This window comes from Antedon mediterranea, chromosome 5, assembly GCF_964355755.1.
Source record: "Antedon mediterranea chromosome 5, ecAntMedi1.1, whole genome shotgun sequence".
In the NCBI taxonomy this organism is placed as follows: Eukaryota; Metazoa; Echinodermata; class Crinoidea; order Comatulida; family Antedonidae; genus Antedon; species Antedon mediterranea.
The window spans coordinates 9,199,299-9,219,576 of NC_092674.1; the positions used below are offsets into that span (position 1 = coordinate 9,199,299).

The 20,278-nt window shown below is 33.0% G+C and overlaps 2 protein-coding genes across 2 annotated transcripts; both read right to left on the reverse strand.

Moving 5' to 3' along the window:
* Positions 1–1,280: 1,280 nt before the first annotated feature.
* LOC140049969 (uncharacterized) lies at positions 1,281–3,866 on the reverse strand. Its single transcript, XM_072094929.1, has 3 exons — positions 3,662–3,866; positions 2,714–2,909; positions 1,281–2,027 (listed from the first exon to the last, which is right to left on the reverse strand). Exons 1-3 carry the CDS (start codon positions 3,831–3,833, stop codon positions 1,874–1,876), a joined length of 522 nt encoding a protein of 173 aa, XP_071951030.1. The 5' UTR covers positions 3,834–3,866; the 3' UTR covers positions 1,281–1,873.
* A 161-nt stretch (positions 3,867–4,027) lies between these two features.
* Positions 4,028–6,410, reverse strand: LOC140048620 (uncharacterized). Its single transcript, XM_072093375.1, has 4 exons — positions 6,332–6,410; positions 5,316–5,484; positions 4,426–4,611; positions 4,028–4,310 (listed from the first exon to the last, which is right to left on the reverse strand). Exons 1-4 carry the CDS (start codon positions 6,399–6,401, stop codon positions 4,037–4,039), a joined length of 699 nt encoding a protein of 232 aa, XP_071949476.1. The 5' UTR covers positions 6,402–6,410; the 3' UTR covers positions 4,028–4,036.
* Between the last annotated feature and the right edge of the window lie 13,868 nt (positions 6,411–20,278).

Here is a 20,278-nt window from a genome sequence, read left to right on the forward strand (position 1 = left end):
CATATCACTACCATATTTGGAAACATCACACATTTTTTGTCAAACAATATTGATAGTGTAGACAGAGCTCTATGCAGCACAGAACCATACTTTGTATTGATTTATTTCCTAGTTATTCTTCAATCCATTTTTTATATATCTTTAGGCTCGCCCAGCACAAAGATGTTTTTAATCTTTCCAGGCATTTCCTTCATTTACCAACCTACTATCCACACCCACTTTCTTCCTTATTAAAACATCGCAGTATGTAAATTAATGTTATGAAATACTGTAGTAGAAAACAGAAGTATATATTCAGTGTATACATGATAATTATCTTATACAAGAACATTTAATTTCTATGTTTGAAATCTTTGAATAATGTTTAACAGTCTTTTTCATCTTCGATCAGATGATCTTTCAGCATTTCCAAACAGACTACTCTGACTACTACTTGTTTACTCATGTTCTCTATGCCGATATACATAGCTCGCGCTCACAGCCGTTTTCCCACCAAGCAAGCAATTGTCAAATTATTTACTGCATTCAAAATAATCGTTTTAATTGTTTTCAAAAGAAATGGTAGTCGGGCTTACCCTAAGTTCACTGTTGACGTTGCACCTCGTATTTAATTTAGTTGAGGATTTTCTAATTGGCCATGCTTCTTCCTGATACATCAGGTATCACAAACTGCGAGCGCCAGTCACCATTTCTACAGAAAAATGCCGTGCCCAGTTTGTCCCATTTTTCTAATTAGCATAACATGTCTATTTTTTCAAACAGTAGAATAGATTCTACAGTTGAATACCGTTGATGTTCTGATCAATTCGAGTGATTTCGCTCGAGTCTTTGTGAACGCGTGTATACATGAGTTACTATATAGTAATTTGCGCTAGGATGTGCAGCTTTAGAATAACTAATCCTAATAACTGATCAATAATTCATAACAATTCTTTCATATTAAAATAATTTAGTTAGTATAGGCGTATGCTTGGGTAACCATATTACCGAATCATCGAAATTCAATATCCTGTCACATAGGCTACTTGTGGAATCGTTTTTTCTAGTTTTGCCTTCTTGTTACGATAACTTAACCAATGGCAGTCAGGGGAAAATGGCAAAAGGCTTTTTGAGTTTTATATGTGGTTAAGTTTAATATATCAGATAGTCTATATCGTTTTGGCAACCCTTAATCTTTAACTCACTTTGTAACATGACCACAGTCATTTTCCAACTGATGGGCCAATGTGTAGGCCTATATTTATTTATATTTATTAGAACAGTGGTCATTAAGTGGAGGGAGGACATTCAATTAGGATGGAGGACAATCAATTCGGAGGCAGGCAATTTTGAACGGTGACCTTAAAATGTGTGTTTTCATAACTCTCTGTAGAACTGTTCTGTTGAGGAACAGGATGGTGACATGCTTGCATTTTCTTTATTATAATCCTGAGATTAATCAAGCAAGACGTATATCAACGCATTCAATGTTATCGGCTAAAAACGTAGTCAAACACAACTTGGAGATTAATATGCTTTCTCTACGTTGACAACTTTCATCACTACGTTAATAAGAATTATAATCTCTAATGCCAGTTCTATGGATCTTTTAGTAAGTGAAGCGCTTGATTTATGTATATAGAACAACCTTGTATAATTATGTCATATCACACATTTTAATATTAACATAAGGGCGTATTACAGTAATTATATCTCTATTGCGCTTGCGTACAGTCTATAGCGCAGTACCATGAAAGCCCCATTCCATGGTTTTCACCTCATTTTGTGATCTCTATAATCACATTTTATAACATTAGAATTGCTTTCCGTTGTTAATTATCGCAACTCGTGTTTTATTTACTAATATTGCTAAATTATTTATTCTATTCCGTGGTCATAACGCCGTGAAGTTGACAAAACATGGAATTGCTAAATGAGCGCCTTCTAGGACGAGTGTATGGAATGATGAGTAGACTGATCCTAAACAGAGTACAATGCCGATTGCTAGTATAACAAGATGCACTGCCGTAGAATTTAAAAGCATACCTCTAGAAAATGAAGAAAATATAGTTGGTAAATTTTATATTGATAGAACTTACGATAGGCTATTTCACTATGGCCCTAAGAAATATTTGGATAAAATAAAGACAGAAATTGTCCTTTATTAATGAGATAATGGTTTGTGGACCACTGCAACAAACAGGACCAACGAATTAAATTTACCGTAAAGTTCCATTACATCTGCAGCAGACTTAAGCTTGGTTCCCACTAGAACGTAACGCAAGGACGTAAACGCAACGCAAGCGTTTTAACCAATGACAAGCGAAGTTATAGACAGATAGCAATCACAAGCGAATAAGCCATCGCTTGTGATTGGTCAATTCACTTGCGTTGCGCTGCGTCCTTGCGCTGCGTCGCTAGTGGGAACCACGCTTTACTCTCCGCAACGCAAGCACGAATTGAAACGCAAGTGAGTTGATCAATCACAAGCGTTTGTATAATTCGTCGCTTGTGATTAGCCAAATTATTTGCGTTGAGCTTACGTCCTTGCGTTGCGTCCAACTGAGAACCAAGCTTTTGTAAGTTTAGCAATCACGACACCATCGGTCATCCGAACAGTCGCTTTTATGATTGGTGCCAAGTAAGTACCAACTTTTAGGTCCGGGTAGGTCAGTAGATTTATTTTAAAATATTTATTTGGTTTATCATACATGGCTATCTAAATTCAACTCACATAAAGCCATTTGGCACGGTATCGTCCATATTTCGTAGTCGTAGATAGAATAATGAAGGAAGAATAAATACGATTGGTAATGCAAGAAAGGCGCCAACTAGCGTTAGGAATTCACCATAGTGCGGAATGAGTAAGGCTACTAGAAGTTCGGTAACCATGACAAGGGACCGAATTAAACACATCTGCCATGTTGTTTCTAATAAATAATAAATACATCAAACAAGATAAAGTGATTTAGAAAGACCAATATTCAATCTTGAAAATACTGAGGTTTCAATGGAAAGACGGGTTTTCCAATATGGAAAGCTGTTCATCCAAGATTATAGTTTGAAGAGCAATCCAAGAGGATAAAGCGATTTGTGGAAACTGGTTATCCAAGATTTTGATTCTTTGATTTGTTTCGAGGTTTTCCAATATAGAACGAAACTAGTTTTTCGATAAATACATAATATATCTTGAAAAGAAGGATATCCAATACGGAAAGACTGTTGTCGAATATAATGTTTCTGGAAAAACTGGTTTTCAATTTGGAAAAACGGCATTCCAATAGAGTATATTGAAAAAACTCTCAATTTGCAAAGACTGTATTCCCAAAGATAAGAAGATTGACAATATATCCAATTTGGGAAAGACGGTATTCCGAAAATTAAGTAGATTAGAAAGACTGTCAATTTAGGAAAGACGGTTTTCCAAAGATGAAATAGGTTGGAAAGACTTTCAATTTGGGAAGGGCACTTAAATATGAAGTAGATTTAAAAGAATTCCAATTTGGAAAGACGGTATTCCAAGATGAGGTAGATTGGAAAGAGAAAATATCTTGAAAAACTGTGCTGCAAACAAATATCAAGAGAATAAATAAAGACTGTTTGAAAAATATCAAGTGTATTAAAAGATATATAAAAATTGCCTCGTTTTAGGGATAAGAAGTATAAATAAAATTACAAATACCTCTAGGTAAATTCAGTTTTTCCTCAATATACAAATTAATTGGTGTGTTCATAATAACCATTACTGTGCCAAAGTGGATAGCTAGCAAAAGACCTGCAATCACTTGTCCTGCGTTATATGGTAGGTAGTACAGAAGGTTGTCTGCCGTTCCGTAGATTGCACCTCCATACATGAAAAAGCTAGGCAAGATTGTCAACTCGTATAAGCTTAATGAACCTGAAAATTAATTTGAAGTTACAAAATGTTAATCAGTTCTTCTCAATCACTGTATCGATATTGAAAGTGTATTCGTAACGTACAGTACCCATCGTATGGTCTGAAAGAATATTTACCCGTACATTTACTAAATTGAAGATGATTCTGGTGGTGACAATTTTAAGGTAACAATATAGTTTGACAAACCTTACCTAATAGTGCCAATGCTACACTAACTTTAAAAGCCGATTGACGTTTCATAGCATTTTGAATGGTAGTGAAGTATGGATGTCCGGCCACAGTGTATGAATACGTAGACCATGCGTTACATAGTGACACAAACGTCACCTTTGGGTATTCGACATGAAGGGGTGCGCTTGTGTCTGATACTATCACGATAAACATTATACTTGCTGCGGTTAAGCTTACTAGAAATGCCGTTACAGCTACTGGTCTAAAAACACAAGTAGAGAACACAGAATACTTATTAGAACGCAATTATTTTATTAATGATTATTGTACTTTTTCATTCATTACTTTTTCAAGACAAACGACTTTACATTACTTACAAAGATTCACGCGGTGTCCGAAACCATGTTATAGGACATACTACGGCAGCAACAATTATGAGCCATCCACATAAGGGCATAGGTAACCAGTCTTTTGTCATTGCTTCAAATGTACTGGAAGCCGCAAGAAGGTTTACTACACTGTAGCAGAATAAAGCAACACCCATCATGGCACTTGTGAATACTCTGTAATAAATATATATTGAGTAAGAGAATAAATAAGAATGGCAGTACGAATGCTATACAACATGCCACGTTTGTTGTCAGCCGAGACAACATGCTGTAGCTTTGTCAGCAGTTGCATGCTAGAGACAGCATGATTGCGTTGTCAGCCCAGACAACATGCTGCAGCTTTGTCAGCAGTTGCATGCTACAGACAGCATGATTGCGTTGTCAGCCCAGACAACATACTGCAGCTTTGTCAGTAGTTGCATGCTAGAGACAGCAGCATGATGCGTGCGTTGTGTAGAGACAACATGCTCAAAATGCCGCGTACAACAATGAGACAACGCGTAGATTATTGTCACTGGTGATAAAATGATACATGCATGCTTCTCTGTCACCAAAGTAACAACATGTCACCTACATAAATTATTCAAATGTCAATAGGTAACTTTAGGTCAGTCAATCGATCGGTCGATCAATCAATCAATCGTTTGTTGTCTGGACCTAGAAACTATCAAAACTGCGTCTAGGTGAGAAGCGAAGACGAACGACTTTCCATTATCTCGCATGCGCACAATGACGTAGTCGGGTCGGGACGTCGATCGTCGCACAATCGAAAGCTCTCTATTAACTAATCTCGAGAGCTCTAGTTTTTTTTATTTGAATTAGAGTGTATATTACTGTCGGTTTGATAAAAAAAAAAAACACCCCAAAATACTACATACTTCCCCGGATGTCCAAACGCCATGAATGCTATTGCCGCCAGTGGGTACCTCACCTCACCTTGGTATGCCGAATTTACTTTGGTAGTGATTAGCCAACATCTTGCTAAAGCAATTGCCGTAAAGATTGCGATTAAAACTATCAATGGTAGAGATACTAAACCAATTATGCCTTTGAAAAATAAAGAAAAACATTATAAATATAAAACAAGCTCTGAAACCGAACACATGACACTGGCCATTTAAACACATTCTTATACACGATTCGTTTTATGGAGATGAGGTGACCACCACCATTTTGGTTGGCAAGCGTCGTGCTGCAGAATAAATTGTATTAATTACCAAGTTTGACACGTAGGCCTATCGCAGGCTTGAATCAAGATTCTGCCATTTCTATGCATCCATTATAGAATTTTCCTCTTTTTACTACTAAAATACAGGTCTCTCCTCATCTAAATGTCTATTTTTTATATTGCTGTCTTCTATTTAATCTAGTACTCAAATAGGAACTACAGGTTTCAACAGAAGTATAGAAACGTGTACGAAGAAACTTATTATGATTTGAACAATATTTTCAATAGCAAATGCAATATAAATATTGTATTTGACATACAGCAATAAAACAAATTGAAAACTCAGATATTGTTCAGTCTACGCACGACCATGCGAGTATGAAAAATGAGATTGTATTTATCAATGTCTCAAATAATAATAATATCATAAAACAGAAGCAACTAAGAAGGTATACAATGTAAACAGTTCTTTGTTTAAGAGGATTAGACACGAAGTCTAATAAATCAGTAACTTATTAAGTATTGAAAAATAACAGACATATATTAATTGATCGCCAAAGACTAAAACGTATTTATTTTGTGTTCAATATACGTACCATAAGTAATATAATTTACATTTTAGGTATGGAACGTGACAAGCGCAAGAATGAGTTTATTCATGGATTAAAGAATAGAAATCCATGGTTTATTATAGATTTAGCTACTGTAGGCCTATCTAAAACCTACCTGCTCCCACCGTTGCCTTTGGGGCTGCGATCATTCCACTGCCTGCTGTTGCTCCTAAAATATAAAGCATCCCACCTACGATGCTTAGATCACTTGCAGGTTCCTCTTCCTAGTTTCATAGGTTAAATGAATATTAGAAAATCATATGTTAGACAAAATACATTTATCACCATGGGCCATAATATCAATTAATAGTAGCCTCTCTAATTTTTTATTTTGTTTATCTTTTTTTTATTTATTCATTTAGCATCCATTCAACAATACATTTAAAATACATAAACAAAAATAATACGAAAAATTGGGATTTAAAAATGTATAAACCAAAGTTAAAAGTCAATTTACTTCCAATAGGGTCCATTGCAAGAAGAAAGGAGATGTGAAAGTGAACAAGTATCATAAATATGGAAGTGTGAAGGACATAATAAAAAAAATCCATAAAAAATAAAGGTAATATAAAAAAGTACATACAATATAAATATAAAAAGTAAAAAGCAACAATATTATCAAACCGGAATATATTATATCATATAGAAATATCAACGATAAGATACTTTCTTAGTTTAATTTAAAAAAAAAGATTGATTATTAAATGGAATTTAGATCATTGGGAAGAGCATTCCAGTCCTTGATTCCTATATTGTAGAAAGCTTTAGGTTCGATACCCGTAGCTCTGTGAACAATAAAGTTGTCCATACTGTTCCGGGTGAGGTGGCTATGAAAATTACAGACTCTGGAAAATGGTGAATATGTGTAAGAGGCGTGTCGGTTATGAACAATTTTAAAAACATCACATAACCTAAGATATTTAAATCTAGTCTCAACATTAAGGTATCCATGAAGGCTAGAAAGCTCTTCTCGTCCACCGATATGAATAACATATTATTAGCACCCAGAATAAAGCGTGCCATCTTATTCTGATAAAATTTATACATACAGAAACTTCCAATATTTATAATAATAATTATATTTGTCACCAGTATACCGTACTTTTGCTATAAGTGTTAATTTCATTTGGAAAAAAATACAGTTTTGTACATTTCAATTGTACTAAAAATAATGATAATGATAATTCAAGCCGGTCTTCACAGAGGTCTACCGTTTTTACTATGACTACTTCAATAATAACAGCACAGAAATATCTAAAGAACAGAAGATAACGAATTAAATTAACCTCTCTGCTTCAGTAAGACAAATTAAATATACAGTCGTTTAAGAATACGATACATTCTGTACGCACACAAATTAATATATTATTGGTCTAACAGCCCGTGTACATAATAGATAATGCGTACCGGTATATATTTTAGATATTAAGAATATTCGAATCTCTGGAACTTGAATAAATCATCTTGAAAAGTCCGTATTTTCACACGAGATTAAAAAATGATCGAACTTGGAATTCTCTTGACAATCGAACAATATTCTTAAGCTCTGTCTGTACTATCAAACTTTATGTGACAAAAAATGGGATGTACCCAAATATGGTAGTGATATGCTTAAATATGGTAGTGATATGACATCATCATGTCCATTGTCAAATAATAGTGTAGTAGTTGATAGTGTAGACAGAGCTTAACAAACAAAAACGACAAATTAAAAAACTTCTAACGCGTCATCAAATATCATGATTAACATAACATACATACAAAGTTTTGTATTCTGAACACTTATTAAAACGAATTTTAGCGTTTTATTAAATGCGGTCGGTAAGCACCGAGTTAATAAACATCTCACCTGATCTGTGTCATCAATAAGTCCTGGTTTACCATCATGCAGCTGTCCATCGCTAGGCGTTCCACCGGGAATTGATTTCATCTCGTTGCCATCGAGTATAGGACGGTGCTCATCTTTTCCAGAGCTATTCATTACGCTTTAATGACAGAATTACGCACTGCTGGATAATAAAATGCTATTGTTATAAAAAAAAACTGTAGCACAATTCACAGGACATAATAACATTGTTTTTTTAAAACAAAATTCTCTATATCCTAAGGTATAGTATGATGTGATACCCGTTGTGAGAAAAATTCGATTGTATCAGAAAAATATTTTACGAAAACAAAGGGGTGAAATTTTAGAGCAAATAGTAAAATCTATGGAATAAAAAGCTCTGTCTACACTATTAACTAGTTTGACAAAATAAAGTGTGAGCTCAAGTGATTTGATGAACTATAGGCCTACTGCTCCATCCTCAATATACAATGTTTGGTGCAGCATGCATAATGTCCAGTTTGATTCCACTCAGGTAGGAAAACAGATAAATGTATTCATCAGTACATAGAACTGTCTCATACATTAGGCCTACTCCCCCTTCTCATCAAAATTATATATCATCCCCAAAAGACGATCTAAATATTCCAGGCACCACTACTTAATTGCATAGCGATACACACACTCTGCTCTGTAATTCTGAGAGCTAGCTGTCATTAAATACGGCAATTAATTAAAGCAAGTCAACAGGGATCACTGCTTGAATTTATATCCGTTTCATTTACATTTTATATGAACTGGCATAATTCTGAAATGTGAACACGAAATGTAGTTACAATATACAGCAAGACATAACGATATAGGCCTACTATGTATACATGTATATATAGTTTACAATTAAACAAACGGTTACGTCTACTTATCTGGTGTAGATGGGCGTGGGGGTGTTTTGGCTGACGTGTGAATTGGCACAATCCACGGGATGGACTGGGTTTGTTGTCTTCTCTATACAACACGAGTGCGGTAGTATACATTAATATAAAATAATATCTTGAACATCATATCATCACCATCCTCATCAATATCATTATCATTCATCATCTTACTTTAAAATCAAATTATTTTTGTGTTTATGTTTGTAATTCTCTTTTGATAATGATACTGTATTGAATTGAAATTTATATTTATACTGGGTAACCTCTTCAGTCAAAGACTGGTCTCCCAGAGGGCCCAGTTGGTGATCAGTGGCTGTGATGTACTAATACACCGGGGTAACCCCCTATTCGTCTCGAAAGATGTACTAGGTTCTTTAAAATGCACACGAGCTAGGTGTGTACACTGGACCTACGGTTTATAGTCCTTATCCGAGAAGACTCGTTCTACCACCAGAACCATGGAGTGAGTGAGCCTCGAACCCCTGCCGATGTTATGGCTACGTAATTACGGTTCCACTGTCTACCGCTCGGCCACTCACTCACTCACAGATAGATAAGAAGATAAGATGTAGTTAAATGAGAGACTTTGAATGGTACACTGCGACAAAATAAATGACATGGAAACCGATTTAACAACCACGAGTTGTCTGGCAAAACGACATAGCAATTCACACCTGCTATATTAACATTAATACACACTAAAATATGTTAGGAAATGAACTCATCGACAAGCAACAAAGTAACCAACTTAATCTACTCTCCATGTCACCTACGCGAAATGACAATTCTATTCTAATTTATGTTGGAAAAACATCAAAATACATTCAGCGATCGGATCTAAACTGTCGGTCAACAAGAATAATACATCATATCATCTTATGCTTGCTCAATATACGGATATTGATAACATTTATAATAGAAAAAACCCCTCTGGCATTAAAGAATAACGTGGATATCACAAACAATTAATATATAAAGCGATAATACTTTTCATATGATTTATTCGACTCATAATATTACGTACATTTAATTGTACATGACAGGTAATCATTTGGCTTAAGCTTGGTTCCCACTTGGACGCAATGCAAGGACCTAGAACACAAGCGAATTGACCATTGACAAGGGAAAGTTCGAATAATCCTTCATTTGTGATTGGTCATATCACGTTGCGTTACGTCGTTGTATTGCGCCTTTTGTGGAACCAAACATTATTTTCACGAGAATTTAAATTATCTTGTTCCTTTCTCGAGCCAATGACTTCAACTATCGTTCTCCCGAATGATCATGGCCTAGTCACTCACAAGGAGTGTGAAGGATACCATCTTGTCTATCCACATAGGATCATACATTTCGGCAAGCTAGTTGTCAAAAGAAATTGCATGGTCTTGGTTTACAAATGGAAAACATTTCTTGCAACACCCTGAGTTTTTTCAGTTAAGCTTGGGCATAGTCGGGACTCATTGTATTTCAAATGGATTATGTTCTTCATACGCACGAATTACTCTTTTAAGCATCGATAACTCCTCTCGATTAACTTTCGTCTGTATTTGTGACTGAATATCAAAAATATAAAAAAATCATATCACAAAGCAGAAGTCAAAGAAAGATTTTGGGATTCTAGCGTTCTCTTCGAAGTTATAATATAGTTTGTTGGTTTAATTCTACAATTCGAAAAAATACATGACATGAAACGTAGCATGAATTGACATTAAGATTATGTTTGTGCATTGTTTTTTTTTTTTTTTTTTTTTTTTTTTATTTCATACTCATCCAACAGCGAGTAACTCGCCAATTACAGGATGGATAAACTATTTAATAATTTATCGTGCTTATAAACTAAGTCTCATTTGAGGCTTAGGGAGTGGAGTTGAAAGAGTCATGAGTTACAACCCTGCACTAGGTCAGGATTGAACCCGGGACCTTGGGATTGGAAGGCAAGCACGTTAACCACCAAGCTACAGCTCCACTACTTGAATCAAGCTCAATTTTAGTTGATAGAATGATTGAAATATAATCATTTATTATAGATAATAATATAACAGTGTTTTTGTATCATTTAAAAATAAATTGGCTTTCAAAACACCGAGCTATCAAAATTATATTGATTTGGATTTAAAAAAAAGATTGTTTGCGCCTTTTTCGTATTTAAACAACATAGTTCTTGAAATAATTTCATTTGGATCCTCGTATTGATAGGAGTGAATTTAATTTTTTGTTGATCCAATAAATCGAAAAGTATTGAGCAGACTTGTAACCAAGAACAACAGTCAAGGGAACGTTTGAAAAACGTTGTAATTTGTACTTTTCGATTTATTGGATCAACAACAAAAAATGTCTCTCAAACAAACAACATAGATAATAATAATAATAATTATTATAATGGTGATAAAATTATAAACAGCGAGCTTCAAACTTATTCATAATCAATGTCTACTGAGATAAATCATTAAGAACATGACATACATTATAATAGTTTATAATTGAGAAACAAGGAACACTGAGTTAAGATCCATTACGATATATGAATGGGAATCCATACGAATAAATACATAATATCGACAAAGGGTTCTTATAATATAACTAAGAATAACTTAAAAGAAAACTAGAGTACAAGAGTGAGAAACGCATCGAAAAGATAAGAGAGTAAATACTGTATTTTTAAATGTCAAGACTGAAATGATCTTTTATCGAGAAAGTCTAACAAAAAATGTTTAAAAAACCACAAAAATATACGTTACGTTTGATAAAACATTAATTTCATGTAATACTTAAAACTTACAAATGTGAAAGTCTTTGCTGCTTAAAAGAATATAAATAATTTAAAAAATAGAAAGAAGGAATAGACATTTTTCAACTTGACCATGACGACGAATAAATGTAAAAATATACTAAACAAATGTAGTTGAATACATAAATACAAGGTGTTCTTAATATACATAAATACACAGGTGTTCTTAATATACATAAATACACAGGTGTTCTTAATATACATAAATACACAGGTGTTCTTAATATACATATATAGTAAAGAACCATCTTTCGTTTCTCTTGGATTGGCTGTTTGCTTCCGACGCTCGTTGGGTTGTTTGTAGATTTGTTTTATTTGAAATTACTTGTAATTGATGTACTAAGGACTTTTGTAAAAAAAAACCAATTAAGCTATTGTGGCTGCTACGGATTTTTTTATTTGCCTTTGAATGTATTGATGTTTTTTATTCAATTGAAATAAAGATACGGAGATATATAGTTCAGATCTGCATCTATTCATATACTACAGTTCTAATATTAATAGTATAGTAACTGCATCCAACATTTTCCTAAAACGATCAATATTACTCGCACACAACTTGCATTCAATCTACATCAAAACCAATGAACAGCTTTTAGGATTAATTGTCATTTCAAGACGTTATGTTTAAGATTCAGAAAATGATGTATATGCATAGGGAACCAGATGCAAATAATTCCATTAGGAATGAACTGAAACCAACCATGGAATTTATCATTCAATGCCTACGGTAAACTATCACCTTAAAAATCGATGAACAGTTTACAAATCATTTGGGAATAGCGGCTGAGTGTAATTGATAAATCCTAATTCATCCCAGATCTCCACTTCCATATTGATTCTTCTCAATTGATGATTATTTTTATAAAAGTAGCTCTGCTACTTATTTAAAAACTTCATAAACTTCACTAATATTATTTAATAATTAACACTTTAGTATTATCCATTATGAATTATAATTATGACAGAGGGCGCGTAATTTAACACATTGAAGATACAGGTAACTCGAGATTCAAATAAAGCGTTTGAATGAATAAGCATGGTCTGTTGGATATATATTTACAAAAATAAGTCAAAATGATAACTTGAAGATTGGGACGTTTACACGCAAAAATAGGCAGAACTATAGGTATATTCTCACTTGCCAAGTAAAAACCTATAATAAAAAACATTATACCCATTCAAACATAAACTTCATATGTTTTGCGATTGCCAATTTTAGGCTAATCACATCCCGTCCCCTTGCAAAACAACAGTGCCTAATGGTACAAACGGAATACATTATAGTTTATACGTTTCAACCTTGTATTATTATCGAGTTTGAAAAAGGTGTGGAAATAATTGCTGTGCCTTTAGAGCAAACTTGACATCAATAATATCGATATCCCTATTGAACGTAATGCAGAGGAAAGCTCAACCAGCCTAAGAATTATTGTTAACTTTATTTATGAAGTTCTTAAGAGAATTTCTCCTTGTATTGTAAAATAGAAACAGCTTGTGCTGGTGGTATTTCCGATAAATTATAACGAATTGAAACGATCTGATCTAACATGCTAACGTGAACTAGAATAACAGTATTATTTTTTTTACTTCCCGAATACTAATCACTTCAAGTCGACATACCACGAGGGAAACATCTTTAAAATATAGCAATTAGTGGATGGCATTTGAAACGCAATTACAATCGTACACGGGAAATATTTTGCGATTGATAATAATTGGTTGGTTGGTTGAAGAATTAACATTTAATACCAATCTACAAATATGAAATAACATAATGCTTAAGCAAACCTACACATAATAGCAACATTTGTATTATTATTATTCATAGTACCAATAATATCAATACCAGTTTCTTCACGATAATGTTGCAAAAATAATGAAAACCACTATGGATTTTAACAGTTACGGAAATATAAAACAAGAAACAATGTAATATTAATTATAACAATCCTGATGGACTATTGACGCTGAAAACATTATTATTTCCAACACAATACACATTATGATACACCATGATAGATACAAGTATCAGGGTGACACTCAGACAGAAAACAAAATATGCATTATAAAAATGTTAAATGTAATGCATTCTGGTCCTCAAGTTTTAACTGGAAACTGAGGAAATTCGGATTAGGCCTTCCACGGACCCACGGCAGCCAGCAGTGCAGCGCCTACCATGTCTAGTATACTTATGATAATGAATAATAATAATAATATAAATGTGCTATAATGAATCTACATTTTGAGTTCGAGTTTACAATGACGATGTATATACAAACCTCCTTATTATATAAACAAGAAAGAGAAATAAAGAAGAATGTTTTCATTCAATTGGTTTGTCATCCAATTGTCATCATTTTTTTTTTTTTTTTTTTTTTTTTTTTTTTTTTTTTTTTTATTTCATTTCATCACATACATAATACAAAATTAATATATAAAGGCAACGTAACAATTAAAACGATATAATACTCTCTCAAAAATAAGAGAGTAATGAAATTAAAGAGAAAAAAAATAATGTATCGCAAAAATACACTTAATAATAATCATTTTGCTAATAATATGGTTGCCTTGTATTTTTGGTAAATGTGAAATAAATGATTATAATTAAGTAATTGTTTTTTGATTTTGCAACTAAATATGTACCACTTTGTAATTAAAATTAAAATGTTTGCATCACTGTGTGTTTTTCCAAAACCAAAACATATACTTTCTTTGGTGATAATTAAGTTATTGTTGATATTTCGATACATATATTGTTTTACATTTTCCCAAATGTTCTTTACCAGATCACATTCAAAGAACATATGTAGCAGTGTTTCCTGCTTTTCCTTGCAAAAACTACACATTGGTGAATCGACCTTTGACATCTTAAAGAGCATTGTATTTGTATAAATTATACGATGAATAAATTTAAATTGAAAATTTTTTAGCTTAGTGTCATTTGTACAGGCGTGTAAATTTGAGAAAAGGTTTTTCCAATTAAGTTTGTTGTCAAACTCCTTTTCCCATTTGGATTCAATTCCAATTGGCTCTTCAACATTTTTTAATATAATGTGTTTATAGATATAATGACAATTTCTCGTTTTCACAGAAATGAATGTCTGTAATTTGGATTCAACTTCATTAGTTGTGTTTATACCTTGTTCAATTAATTTCTGTTTCCAGAGCTTTGGAATTGAATTTACAATCTGGTGATATAATAAGAAGTCTGGTTTAAAATTATATTTTTGGTTAAATTCGTCTAGTTCTAATATTTTCCCTTCTTTGTTCACGATATCTTTTACATAGTTTACATTTTTAACCAACCAATTTTTTTCAACTTTAAATTCTCTTTTATCAAAACATGAGTTGTTCCATAAAGATTGATTTAAGATGTCCTCTATCGTATACGGTTCTACAAAATTGTATTCACTCCACGCAGAGAGTATATCTTTATGGAACCTTTCAAATTGTTTTAATATTTTTGAAGATTTAGAAAAGTTGGTTTCGAAAACAATATTTCCTCCAACCTCTTTAATCTTACTTTTTAAAAACACTTTCCACTTGGATTGATTTCCATCAAGATATCTTTTCACCCAACATGATTTGAGAGATGTACAGTAACTCTTAATATGGGGAATTTTTAACCCTCCTTCGTCAAAATTGTTAAGCATGACTTTTCTTTTGACTTTATCGGGTTTTCCGTTCCATATAAATTTAAAAATTTTACTTTGAATATCTTGAAGGAAACAATCGGGTGGGTCTGGTAAATTTGAGAAAACATACGTGAATATCGGGAGAAACAGTGACTTAATAATAGTTGCTTTTCCAAACAGAGTAAGTGAGCGTTGTTTCCACATATTTAATACTTGTTCAGCATTTTTAGCCTTATCTGGAAAATTGAGTCTGAAAATATCATTAAAATTACAAGAAATATTGACACCCAAGTATTTTACTGGGCCTTTGGTCCATGAAATACTTTTCTCAGATGGCGTTTTATAGTCGCAGTTTCTTAACGATCCTATTCTCATAATGTTACTTTTTTCATAATTAATTCTGAGTCCAGAATATATAGAAAATTCATCCAGTATATCTATAATCGGTTTAATTGAGTTTTGGTCTTTGAGAAAAAACACAGTGTCATCTGCAAATTGGCTAATTCTTATGTCTACATTATTGTACTCTATACCTTTAAATGTGTCTGATTGACGTACCATGTTACCTAGTGTTTCTGCACAAATTATAAAAAGATATGGGGATAAGGGACATCCTTGACGCAGGCCTCGTTTTAAATTGAAGAATTTTGATGTTACCCCGTTATTTATAACGCAACTAACAATGTCTTTATATAATATTTTTATCCAATTTATCATATTTTTACCAAAGCCAAATCTCTTAAGAGACATATCAAGGAAGTCCCATTTCACCTTATCGAAAGCCTTTTCAAAATCTACAAAAAATAGTAAGTTTGGCTTGTTGTGCATTTCTGCATATTTTATTACATCATAGACTAATCTTATGTTTTCTCCAATATATCTGCCTTTAAGAAAGCCCGTTTGATCAGGATTAATTACTGATGGCAGCACACATTTTAAACGAGTCGCAATGGCTTTTGCTAACATTTTATAATCCACATTTAAAAGCGAGATGGGACGCCAGTTTTTCAATAATAGCGGAGATTTATCTTTTTTCGGTATAAGTGATATCACCCCTCGTTTCTGGGAGATACTTAAAAACCCGGATTGGAAAGAATAATGGTAAGCGTTAATTAGTCAATTGTCATCATAGTTTACTATAATTACGATAATAATAATAATACCAGTGTGCTTTATTGATTTGATGTTCGAATTTACATTGTCGATGTATACAGTATAACAAACCTTTTATAATTATATGTGAAAAATCAATATTGAATAAAAAAGGAGTATTTGAAAATTGTTCATCGTAGCGTTTAAGTTTTGTTGTCATTTATGATGCGAGAACGGTATTCCCTACTCAATTGTATTCTTGAATAAATATCAAGGTGAAGATAATGGACGAATGAGTAATTTAGTGCCTAGTTAATGATATTGTCATATACACTTGTATATAGATGAAAATGAATTGCATTAATATTATTATAGTAGTGCGTGAGTAGGTATCTTTGTAACGCGTCAATAGGTTACTACGTAACGCGTCAGTAGTTTCTTCGTAACGCGTCAATAGGTTTCTTTGCAACACATTTTAAGCTCATAAACTAACGTACTACATAATATCGGAATATACAGTAATGACCATCTCAGTTTAATTTAAGGTTATTGGAATTGATCAAGATATTACAAAGGCATACGGGGAAAAAACACGATTACGCGATTCACACGACAGACACGTTATGGCATGCAAAAAGCAACATCTGCGTGTGTTCGTAACTCTGGGGAAGAAATGCACAAGAACATTCTTGTTTGTTTCTGAAAACTTGTGCGGTTCAAAATGGTTAAATAATAATAAAATAAAATATCGATACGTACCAGTCTTCAGGGGTAGAGTTACGAACTGACTCACAAAATAGCGTGCTACTTATTTCAATAAAAGCAATACTGAATCTGTTTAGCTTGTGGCGTTACGTAGCAGATATACACGTACAGTATGAATTGCGTTTGTCTCGATCGCTTGTTCGTGATGAGAATCATGCACTACGTAAGCACATTATGAATAATTTAACGATTTTCAGCTTTTTATTACTTCATTGTGAATTCGTAATCAGTTTTTTTTCATTGGATACATTATTATTTAATCGGGTTGTAATTATTGCAAATGAGAAGGACATTTAACCATAATTAATGACGTTAGGTATCATACTTCACGACAGAGCGACATCCTGATTTTACAATTTGAAGTTTATATAATAAACATCATTTTACTGAATTTAGTAAATCTCAATAGAGCATAGCCTTTCAGCTTGATATCGGGAAGCTAATGTTGAGCTCACATCTCCATGCCATTATATGAACATTAAAAAGGGCCGAGGTCAACTTTATAGTCCCACATTGAGAAAGTGTAAAGAAAGAAAAGGCAGTAGGCCTAGATATGGAAGAAAGAAAAAAGAACATATTTTGTTTAGACAATGTAAACAAAGGATGATTTAAATGTAAATACATAATCAAATTTCCTAAATATTAATTGATCTTAGAAGCATGATGTTGCACGTTCCCGCGAACGTGTAGTAGAAGAAAACCTTTTGTTTACCAGAAAAAAACAGATATCTTTGTATCGGCAATATACATGCGGTATATTCCTATTTCTTTAAAGTTTTTTTTTCAAGTTATGAATATTAGAATCTAACGGAATAAGTTCCTTGTGTTTTTCAAACTTTCAAAAGTCAGTTTCTTGCCCAGCTTTCTATTCTGTTCAAGAACTCTGTCTCTTGTGAACATTAGTTCCATTATCTGACTCAAACTTCAGAGCCAGTTTCTTTTCATCCGCTTGCACGTTTCCTTTTGAGATTAGCGGGTGTCTAGAAAACTCAGATCTCAGATATAAGTCAGATATCTGAGTTTTCTAGATCTAGAAAACTCAGATATATCTGAGATCTGTAGTTACGTATTGCCAAGCAGAAAGTGGTATTAACACTCTCAATTCAAGCTTCATGTTTCGCTTCTATTCTAATTGTATCTGTATATGGCTGCCAAAGACTCATGCAATCATTTTCATTCTTAAGCTCTGTCTATACTAGTTAAAAAAGTGTGACGTGCCCAAATATAATACAAATAGTGATATACCCAAATATGGTAGTGATATACCCAAATATGGTAGTGATACGACATCATCATATCTATATATGGGCACATCACTATCTTTTTGTCACATAAACTTTAATAGTGTAGACAGAGCTACAGTGTAAAGTAGTGTCTCTTGACAGACGGGTTGTGTACATATTATTTAAAGGTTGATTTTTCCATTTAAATTATTATTGTATAATTATGTAATCCTATTCCATGAAATCACATTGCCACTGCTATTTAACCATAAAGTGGTTTAAACAAATGTGTTAATAAAATCATATATTACTTTTGAATAACTCGAATGACTGTTCAAGGAACACAACAACAGTCCTAATAATAATAATGAAATAATAAGTATATAATATTAGTATGCCTAGACCTAACTAACAAGAACCCGTTGAGTTTGAAAAGATGACAATCGATAAATCAATAAAGGATGCTCAGTGAAAATACATGTGCTTCACTGCACTCGTTAAATTTTTATCTACATTAACATTTGCAAACGTTTTATAAAAATTACCTTTTATAGTATTAAAATACTACTAATATTATGAGCATTAAATGCTCTGTGTAGATGTGAAGACAAGGTTTATAGTACATATGCAAACAGAGCAACTCATATGCATAATTAAGATAGTCTTAATGTGTCTACAATTCTACAAAATACAAATTCATACAAGATAACAAGAAGTCATTAAAGCTTTTCAGACGTTTTAGAACATAATCAAAATACAACCGCGTTCACAATATTGAGATACTCACATAACGCAGATTGGATGTGTAAATATTCTTTTTACGTTCCGTAGATGAAGTCAAATACAGTGTCTTCTATGTATATCCTACTACAGCAGACACTCTTTAGTTTGTGGATTGTTCGATCAGTATATCAACGGTAAACGACCGCTACACTGTAAAATAGATTTCTGAATTTTCGCAGCGACCTGGAGAATTTCTTAGCAAGGTGATTGGTTAACGACAAACTGACGATCGATAGTTTAATAACGCGCTTCGTTGTCATGCTTGGAAATGATAATATAAAAAAGGATCTTTCACTGAGGCTCGCTGACGAATATATTTTATAAAATAAACAAGAATCGATACATACATATAGGCCTATATAAAAGAAAAGAATTTACTATCTATTGAAAATATTAACTGTTTTATCTCATTAAAATCAATTTCTAATAAATACAAGAATTAAAGATCCGAACAATACTTCGTCGTAAACGGCAATGATAAAATATGATGAATAACTTACCCCTTGCGTGCTACACAATTGCAACGAGCACTGGAAAGAGTGAGAGATTTAAACCAAACATTACCAGTTGTGAAGTACCACAAACTTGTATAATAATACAAGATAAAGCGATGCTATTTTTTGTAAATTGATGACAAACATACTGCAGCGGGTTAAAAATATTCCATTGGCATGTTTCACACTTGATTAATATAGTAAACAAAATGACCAGTCCAACATGACCCTGAAGCAAAAACACAGCAAACCATACTTCTACTAAAACAGAAAATATGGCGCGCAACATACGACGTGTCTTGTCTAATTTAAATACAAGTGGTTGTTTAATACCAACTATGCATATTACAAGGAATTTGAAAACAAAACCATCAGGGATCCTACAGAAAATGTGTCATTAAAATACGGTAACAAACCACATTGAATATAAAAAAGTGTGGACTTGACCAGAGGTATTATACAACTTGAATTGCAAGTTGCAACTAATTTGAGAAATCACAACAATTGTTGAACGATTGG